Raw genomic sequence first — 10,051 nt, 5'->3', positions numbered from 1 at the left:
TAGCGTCTTTGTTAGCCTGCGAACACAACTTTGCTTAACTAATAGTTTTAAATCAAGTCACTCATTAACTATTCAACTCTCTTTAATTTGTTAATTCAAAGGTATATATATGCTTCACCTTTTTTGTTCCTTAATAATTAGTATATGGTTGCCTTTATATGACATGATTCCAATATCCCCACTATGCATATATGATTAAGGCCAAAGCATTCTGGTCGAGATAAGAAACGAGGACCTACATTGAGCAAATTAATGTGTATGAGGCAAGCTTAATTTATATAAACCTATACATTTAAACCGATATTCCTCGAATGATATTTCGCCATCTCAATTGAGGTCCTTGGATAGGATATACTTAGTGGTCAGCATTGAATTCCTAGTTCTTCTCATCAGCTTTATTCTTGGACAGACCCGGCTATACATTTTAAAGGGAATGATTCCTCCCTAGTGGCTCACTCTCGCTTGTAAAGCTTGTTGCAATGAATATGTATTTTCCTTTAATTTGTGTTTTCTCCATTGTAGTTAATTATATATATTATCATCCCTAATAAACAAGGTTAAAGTTGTATATATTTTATATATACACAGTCTTAAAGTAATGGCTAAGCTAGACAACATAGAGTTGTCTTAAAGCATGGTCCAAAGAGAAAGTGCCGGCTTCCTCTTTCCAATATTTATTTTTCTCCTTTTTTTTTGTTTAAAAAAAGAGTCGAGTGAGATTTGCATTGTCACGTATAAAGAATTGACTATCTAATTTTCTTCACAACTTCTTTGGCCATTTCCAACACTGTCTGCAGCATTCTCCTTCTATTAGTTAAGCTAATTAGGACAAGGTAACATTAATCTCTCTCTCTGTCTCTTTCCTTCTTCTGTTTGCTCTTTCGTTCTTGAAACATCCAAGAAAACAGAGAAATCATATCAAGTAGATGATCAGAGAGCAAAAGCACTGAAGGGATTGAGAAATCGCAGTGTATGGTGATGGCCTTAATGGCACAGAAACATACCTTTGTTGTCTTCATGATCATCATCATCATGGTTTCACTTCCATCAACAGCATTGGGAGGTAGGTACAACTTCAATCCCTTATTTCAAGACTGTCTTTACAAAAAGATCTTAATTCCTTCTTCATTTTCTATACACACACACACACTCACACACAGGGAGGGAAAGCAGGAACTTTGTCGAGTATGCAGCTCCTTCAGTAACCATGACCAAGGTAATGAAAATGGCTCTTTATTCCTTCACTTTATTAATTTTATAGCAGACTTTCTTGTTTTTATAACAAAGATTATTAGTTTTTTGGGTTAGGAATTAGCTTCTAATTAATTTAACTTATACCATTTTTCATCAATGGCAGGAATATTATGCAATATCTGAGAATAGAGCTGATGGCGTTGATGACAGTCATGCTGTTCGTTGGAGGATGCTGATGAAGGTGAACACAAAGGATTATGGAAGTTACGATCCAACTCCATCTCTTTCCAAGCCTCCTTTCAAGCTCATCCCTAACTGATCCATCGATCAATGCGTGCATGCTTCTCGATATATATAATATGTTCAGCTGGAAGAAGAACAAATATATAGCACGTAGTACTATATCATATACCAAACTAGTAATAAATGATGAACTATATTATGGTGTATATAGTACATATATGATTTGATTTCCTGCTGAAGTATTAATTTGATATATATCTGTGTGATTAGTTAGGTCTTAGGCTAGCTATTTACTATAAATTTGTCAAGTTAATTACGATCTGAAAAATTAGATATAAAATATTTAAACGATAAACAAATTTTTTTTACAGCAATAAACAGGTATTAGAAATAAAAAGAATGGATTTGAATGTTAAGAGTTTTGTATGAAGGAGCAAGGTGACTTAGCGTCTCCTCAAGTTCTTATTTTGGGTAATCCAGTTATCTAAATCTTTGAACTAACTAAACCTAAAGATAATTTGCCAGTCCAACAGAAATTTTTCACCGACCACTAAGATAAATCAAGAAGTACTAATGGAGGATCATCCAAATAATCCATATTTTTAAACTTGTTTCTCACTGGAAGAAAAATCTCTATGAGTACACCGTAACTAAAGCTCAAATTTTAGATCCTTATGGACACTTAAGTTCTTCCATGAGGCTTTCCTTTCATTGGCCATTGATGAAACTGGAGCTTTATTATTACACAGCCAGAATTGAAGAATTAAGTTCGTAGAAAAATCAAAAGAGAATCAAAAGGGCTCTTTTTAAAATCCATGTCCTCAAAAAGCAACTCTCTTTTAAAATCTATTAATTATGTTGTACATTGTTACTTTTAACATGGAGTAATTTCGACTAAAAATGAGTAAAAATTACTTTAAGGTGATATTATTTTATATAAAACAACTCTAAGGTTATACTATTTTGTATAAATAATTCTCAAGTACAATATAAAAGGGTATTTTAGATAATAAAAAATAATAAGTAGAATGTTGTTGTAATAATTTTTAAAAGATTATTCTAATATAAAAGGTGCTCTTTTAATATTCTGCATTAGAAATTAATATTTTTATTGTCTAAATAAATAGATGATCTTATTTTAATTCATCGTTCAAATAAATTTAAAATACACTTATGTACAGTTAAAAGTTAATATTCAAAATATTCTTGATCTTTTTATTTGTTTCCTAATGCTTTATCACTGCATATATTTGAGACAAGAGACTCCTATTGAATTTTCTTTGATGTGCCCTTCAATGCATAAAATTTAGAACAAGTGTGTTAATATTTTTACATTTAGGAAAAAATTTATTATGTAACAAAGAAAACTAACTAAAAACTAAACTACAATCCAACACATCCCCCAGATTTAAACCTTTCATTGTCCCAATAAAAACTAGAGATATAATATAGAGGAGGTTTTTGAAGTTAGAGAAGTTATCAAGTGATGAACTCTAAATGATTATTGAGACATTCATGTGCTTAAAATACTCCATCTAATATTCACATTCCTCAAAAACTTTGAATCCTACAAAAAGAAAATAGATAATAAAAGCTAAGTAGAGATATATTAGGATAAGAAACAAAAAAGAAATAAAAAAACTTGAATGGAAATTAGAAAGAATTTGGATTGCCTCCCAAGAAATACTTATTTTAGGTTATTAGCTCAACCACCATATTAGATTCATCTAAATTTCGCTCTTGAAGGGGTAAGATATTTCATTATCCTCTTACTAAAGGATCTTATTATGGAGAGCTTTCATCATAGGAGCTATAAAGTTAAGTATCACTCTCTCCATCTTCGTCGTCTTGAAAGAATATTCAGGCGAATGGACACGGTTCATATTTAACTTCCAATTTTAGGCCCTAGAAAAATCTGCACACCTAAAGAAAAAACATACCTCCTACAAGCGTGCTATATAAGATAGAACTAGAATCATATTAAATTTGACAGAGTATATATGGAAAAATGAATCACATCCTACAAAATTGATTATAGGTACTTCTATAAAATTTTCTAAAAGATCACTAAATATACTCACTTTGCATTGGTGAGAGGTACCTAAAAGTTCTAAACAAGTGGGTATAATTACTTCTGGATCAAAGGATGGTTCTAGTTCTTGCTTAGGTGGAAATACAACTAAAGTGGTGATTCTTTGGGCTCTGCCATCTTTGCACAAGTCTTACACATTTATTCACAACTTGCTCAATTCTTGATGCGCCAGTAGACACAATTAAATTTTCTTCTTTAATTTATACCTTAGTGCCTTCATCGTCATTATTGTTGCTCATTTGAGACTCTTCCCAAGTTGAAAGTCGAGTTGATATCCTAACACATGATGAGTCTATGTCATCGTACTTGGAATTCATTTGCTTGATGTACTTGTGCGTTTGAGCTTGTGTGGTTAAGCTGTCTTCCACCAATTTCTATATTCTTTCCCACTGAGATAGTGTTAGAACTTCCGTTGATAGCCCAAAATTGTTATGCTCTCCTTGTGGTTGATTGTTCATGAAGAAATTTTAAGGGTTCCTCCAACCGAGGCTATATGTGTGAGATTGTGATGAGACCATTGCATCAAGCTTTCTGTCGAGATCATCCATTGATGTTTCCAAGTTGCGTAGTTTGATGATTTCGATTGTATGACGTATTACACTACAAATCTCACAATAGACATTAGGAGGTTTCATAGCAGTCATTTTTTTAGACCTTTGAATTGAAGCATACATCATTTCATTTATGGAAAACATGTCTATTTATAAGATAATAGTCAAAATAGGATAGACATGTAATAGCAATAAAAATAAAAATGTAAAATTAAGAGCAACAAATAAAATGTAGAAATTAAGGAAAGAAAAAATTAAATTATAAACTAATAACAAGAAAAGTAAATGTAGAAATAAAAAATCTATTAACAAATCCAGAATAACTCATATGCTAATTAACTAATATTAATCTAAAATAGTCTACGTCAATGGTGTCAAAAACTTGTTATGGTACTGTAAGTTCACGGTTACGTTGTCAGTAATAAAAATATCGATCCTATAGAGACTATTGATTAAGCACTAATTAATTTCTCATGGTGAATTATCTAGACGATCGAAGGTTGGGAAAAGTCTTGAGAGCTAAAGTTGAGAAGCATAGAGAGAGTTGAGAGAGTAAGAGAGAGAAGGAGAGATGATCTTGAGAGGGAATGAGCTTTGGGAGATGGTTTTTTGGATTTTGGTTTCATTATGATGTCGATTAATGTCTGTATGTATTGTTTATCTCTTTGTCTCTATGCTTACACTATTATAGGGATTCTAATAAAATTTCTAGTGCAACCCCGCAACGGTCTTACCGGAGTGTTCTCTCAATTGACATTTAGTGCTACTAAGTAAAAAAGGTAATATCGAAGATCTGGTTAAAGGTTATCCTTTGTAACTGAGGACCCTCGATCTAGATTACACAAATAACTTCCTAGCATAGAATCGGTGAATCTCTTGTGTGGAGGATTAGCTCCCAATTCAAGGTGATACTTCATAACTCAAAAAAGTTTGGTTAAAGGATTACCCTTTACAACAAAACTATTAAAAGACAATAGTATAAAGACAACGATTTTAAAAAGAACTATTGTTAATTTGCTCAAAGACAACGATTTTTGATAAAACCGTTGTCTTTGAGCTCCCCCCCCCCCAACGACAACAATTTTGTAAAAATCGTGGTCGTTAAGCGATATTTTTAAATCAATAACACATTTTATAATGATTTTTTAAAATCATTGTTTTTAAATATTTTTAAGACTACGACAATAGTTTTATATATCATTGTGTTTTTTATATTGTTTTATATAGTCAAAGATAATGATTTATTAAAACCGTTGAAGTCAAATTCTTTCACTTTTTTTTCTTTTCGAATGTCGTGTTTTACTTTCCCTCTCTAAAAGCCGCCCCGCCCAGCCTTTTGTGTCTTACTCCTCTCCTCACACGATCTCTTCACGTTCCCTCTCTTCACACAATATCCTCTTCACGATCTTCTCCTCTCCTCGTATGTTTTTGCCTTCCACCCTTCTCAACGAAACCCACTCCTCAAAACTCCTCTCTCCAAAGTGATAGTTGTTTCCCCAGACTTTGCCGCCGCCGCCGAAGCCTTTGTCGATGGCCTGAGAAACCCTCGATGGATTGCTCCACTGATAAAGATTAGGATTCCGCCAGCACTTCTCTGTAAGTCCCTCGAATTTGAATTATCCTCATTCTACTGCTGCTTCCGTATCCTCCCTTATCGCCGAGCTCGATGCTATGTAGATCTCGTACCTTGGTGCTCTTGCGTGTTGTGGTCGGATTTGGGCATTTCGCGGCTTGAAAATCTTTATGGTTGTCTTTCTCCTTGTCCATGAAGTTGAAGAGGAGCTTGTAACTTGGATTTTATCTTTTTGTTGTTTGATTGGAGCTTCTTTTTTTCTTCTTTTATTGTGCCCTATGTGATTTATTTAATCATAATGTTGCATGCATATTTGGCCTCGATGATCTTCTCGTTTCATATGATCGGAATTCGATATTGGCATTTTATTAGCGAGCATCGTTGGATTCGCCTGTGCCCTTACTTTCAATTCAGCTGTGACGGCCACAATTTACCCTTGCGAAGATGTGGACAGATACTACACTGGCATTGATGGGCTTCAAGGCGCCGCCCCTGATGAAGAAGCTCAATTCCATTGTTTATGTTCATCAATTGCTGCGTAACAAAGACGTACTTCTCTGTTTCTCTGCTTCAAGTATAATTAGCTATTAATTGTTTACCTGTTGCTTGTTATAACTCAGATCTGGTACGCTCTCAAGATTCTTGATGCAGTAGATATCGAAAACCCAGAAGCCTCCTTAGAGATGTAGAGCTGCAGTTTGTAAGCTTGGTGGTTGGTTCCATGTTTTTTTAGCTTTCTAACGTCGAACTACTTGCCTAGGTCTTTATGTGCAGAGTTGAGATCTATTCTCTTAGAGCTGTTCCAAAATCATTGGTCCAAAAGTCAGAAGGATGGAACAGTGAGTAAATATACTTCAACATAAGTACTTGTTTCTTGTTAACCATTATATTTAATTCAATTCATGTTTGGAACAAATATTTATCTTCTTCCATTGTTTACTAGTTCAACATTTCAATATCCATAGTTGCATGCTATACTTTAATGTTGTAGTGATTATCAGTATGTTGTTTGTCAATTCCAAATAGCATAGATGACTGCTCTCTCCAGATAAGTTCTTCAATAATTAGAGTAGTGGCAGTTCAACAAATTGGAGAGCTTGAAGTGAGAGAGAAACCTTATTTGTTCTATGAGGATACATTTGATGTTAATGAGAGTTAAGGTTTCAAGGTTTTATATATGGTAAAAATTAATTAATAGAAAAAATGAATTGGCTAATTTTGATTTGGTAGATTGTTTTATTCATTTTTTGGTTTTGCATAAACTTCTTAGTTCCTACCACAAATGAAACAAACCTAAAAGAACAAATTGGAGAGCTTGAAGTGCGAGAGAAACCTTATTTGTTCCATGTGGTTCCATTGGATGTTAATGAGAGTTAAGGTTTCAAGGTTTCATCTTTGGTCAAAAATTAATTAATAGATAAAATGAATTGACTAATTTTGATGTGGTAGATTGTTTTATTCTTTATTTTGGTTTTGCATAGGATTTCTTGGTTCCTACCACAAATTAAACAAACCTAAAAGAAACTTCTACTAGACCTTCTATGTCTATCATTATTATTTTCCTTTCATCATAACTTATAATTTTCATCTCTTCCTGCCCAATGTTTTATGAAAATTGAAATATTTATCTTCATTGTTTGTATTTCTAAATGATGGTTTGCCTTTTTATTTAATTCTCATTATACAATATCTAGGGCCGAAGGAAACCAAATTTCAATCAAAGATTTCTTATCATTCACTAAGATTTATAAATCCTATGACATGAAATTTTTTTATTTAACACACTTAAATTCAGATAATTTAGTTGAGAGTTAAAGTCTCAACATGTGTTGCTATCAATACCCTCTGATGACTTTTTGTTCTTGTCTAAGATGATTGGTTACCTAGAATTTTGTACGAATAGTTCATGTTGATTTAGTTCTTGTTCTTATTGACTGAATGACCTACACTACTAGGATGCCCCAAAACATTGTTTTCTTGGATTAATGATGACTAACATATTAGCATTGCATAACCGCCTATTGAATCTTAATTTGATACTCATGATTTTGTTGTCTTGCTTGATTGGATGTTCTTCCCCTATTCTGATTTTGCATGGCGATAACTTTGTGAAGATTGTTAGTGTATGCACTTATGTGCCAAGACACTCCATATATATTTTATGGATAATTATTTAATAAATGTAAGAATTTATCATTAATTATTTACTTTTCTGTATGTATACAATTAATGATAAAGTTCCACAAATTAATGAGTATATTTATCTGAAAATAGTCCTTGATCGGATAGATATCTAGAGAAGACATGGATATCTATATCAACGCTGAGTATGACTAGATCGAGATAGACTGAGGGATGGATATCCAAATTGTACTTGGGGGTGCTTTGAGTTTAGAGGTACACTGGACACGACCAGCTAAATAGGAGACCACATATTAAGTATCATTGGGTTCCTCTTATGAACGAGTGTAACTGATCTTTTGACTTGAGACCTTCATTTATTCTATGCGTGGAGTTATGTGCTTTGACGTCGTTAAAAGCAGTCTTTAATCAAATTGTGATTAATACGGTAGTTGGGTGTATGACAAAGCATAGAGAGAATAGTGTTGAGTCAATAGAGGATTCATCGCTCTATTGGATTAGGAGTTAACATCCTGACTACTTGATAGAGATATTAGTGACTCAAAATCCATGGCCATGGGAGGAATGATTTATCATTCAAGAGGAGTCATTATATCTTGAAAATCAAGTAAAACAATTAATTTGGTAATGATGCATAATGTATCAATTAATTGGGATGTAGGCTTAGATGAAGAGATTAAATTATACAGTAATCAATTCATAGTGGTTTACAGTTTATAACTAATATTAATTTTATCACGTTGGATGACTAAAAACTGTTGCTAGACGGTTACCTTAGTCTCTGTATGAATTTACACTGCCTTCGTGTATAAAACCTAGAGGGTCACACGCATAACACGTAGACATGAACAATGGTATCGGAATCTAGTCAACATCAAGATCAATTATGGATTTATTTGATACAAAGAAGAAAGAATTCGAATAGCTATAATCATGATGATTAATGGAGAATTCGAAGAGTCATCATAATGATAATTAATGAAGAATTTGAAGAGTCGTCATAATGAAGGTTATAAATGAAGAATTTATGGAGCCTATAACTCTTCATCTTCCTAATTAATGAAGATCATAAATGATGAATTAATTGAGACCTTAACTTTTCGTATTCCTTGGAGGCTATAAGTAGCCATCCTCGGAAAGATGCAAGAGTGGAATTCTTTCTCTCGATTTCTCCCTTGTCAATTTCTTCTTCGTGGACCTTCCACCGGAAGAGATCGGTAGTGCTTCCAAGACTTTGTCGATCCAAGAGGCTAGCACCTAACGGATCGTATCAAGTTCATGATCTAGTGTGTGTGTATACCGCTAGAGGAGTCACACGTGGGACTCTTATCTGTCTATCTGTCTGTGATATCATTCACACCTATTGAGGACTCTAGGTATGTTTTTATGTTACTTTTGTGTAAAACTATATGTACCACGAAAAGATTCATGATCAATATATGTCTTACGCTGCGCTCCAAACCCAACAGTGTATGGTATCAGAGCTAATTCGTGATTGGACCATATAGTACGAAGCTGATTCTTCAAAATTTATTTGAGAAATCAGTGTTTCGAGAGATTTCAAAGAAATCTTAATTTCTTTATTTCAAATTATATGTCGTAATATTTCATGATAGAAATGAATTTTGTCTAAAACTTGTAAAGTAATACATGTTGTAATTTAGATATAAATTCCTTATGACATAAGTAGATTAACATGTTAAAATCTCCGAGACCTATTTGTCTTAAAAGACTAAGAGGATTAATGGAGATAAATCTCGTAATGAGATTGTGCAAATACATAAGAACTTAATTATGGTGAAACATTTTAATAATTATAAAATCCCTTAAATATATTAAAGTCAAGATTTGTTAAAAGCCTTCCACTAATAACTATGATGATAGTTAGAGTATTTACATAAGTTGGTACAACTTAGCTGTGAGTTTGTGTCAAAATATCTATAATTTATCATAATTATCAGTGGGTCGACTTAACTCAAATTCGTTGACTTGTTTAGCTCAACTAAGGTTAACTGATTTGAGGGGCAAGTGTTGAGAATATAAGGCTCAACAAGAACATACCGAAAGTCACATAGATTTGTGATTGGCAAGTTAAGGCCTACTTGATGTGTAGGTACAACTCAGCTGTGTGCATTCTATATAATTCAGGATTTCGGTCCTATTAGGAATTGTTACCAACTAATTTTCGATTCTAACAGTGAGAACTGTTGGACTTGAATAAAATAATAGGAGTTATAAAAGACCTTTATTAAATAT

General features: G+C 33.0%; 1 protein-coding gene across 4 annotated transcripts; it reads left to right on the top strand.

Annotated features, from left to right (window-relative positions):
* Nucleotides 1-684: 684 nt before the first annotated feature.
* LOC122020624 (protein CASPARIAN STRIP INTEGRITY FACTOR 1-like) lies at nucleotides 685-1,692 on the top strand. Of its 4 annotated transcripts, none has more exons than XM_042578627.1 (4): nucleotides 685-833; nucleotides 909-1,063; nucleotides 1,161-1,216; nucleotides 1,358-1,692. In XM_042578627.1, exons 2-4 carry the CDS (start codon nucleotides 973-975, stop codon nucleotides 1,511-1,513), a joined length of 303 nt encoding a protein of 100 aa, XP_042434561.1. In that variant the 5' UTR covers nucleotides 685-833; nucleotides 909-972; the 3' UTR covers nucleotides 1,514-1,692. The 4 variants fall into 4 exon arrangements, with proteins under 4 accessions (XP_042434561.1, XP_042434563.1, XP_042434562.1 ...); XM_042578629.1 differs by having other exon boundaries at nucleotides 688-833; nucleotides 935-1,063; XM_042578628.1 differs by having other exon boundaries at nucleotides 702-833; nucleotides 927-1,063.
* Nucleotides 1,693-10,051: the final 8,359 nt, after the last annotated feature.

Source organism: Zingiber officinale, chromosome 9A (assembly GCF_018446385.1).
Source record: "Zingiber officinale cultivar Zhangliang chromosome 9A, Zo_v1.1, whole genome shotgun sequence".
Lineage (NCBI taxonomy): Eukaryota > Viridiplantae > Streptophyta > Magnoliopsida > Zingiberales > Zingiberaceae > Zingiber > Zingiber officinale.
The sequence above is the reverse complement of the archived record's forward strand: the minus strand, read 5'-3'. Positions and strand labels throughout refer to the sequence as shown.

What these genes read in the sequence shown, in the direction of transcription:
- LOC122020624 (XM_042578627.1), top strand. Translation starts at nt 973, where the DNA reads ATGGTGATGGCCTTAATGGCACAGAAACATACCTTTGTTGTCTTCATG. An exon ending in TCCATCAACAGCATTGGGAG is followed by an intron (nt 1,064 to 1,160) that starts GTAGGTACAACT and finishes ACTCACACACAG; the next exon opens with GGAGGGAAAGCAGGAACTTT. An exon ending in CTTCAGTAACCATGACCAAG is followed by an intron (nt 1,217 to 1,357) that starts GTAATGAAAATG and finishes CATCAATGGCAG; the next exon opens with GAATATTATGCAATATCTGA.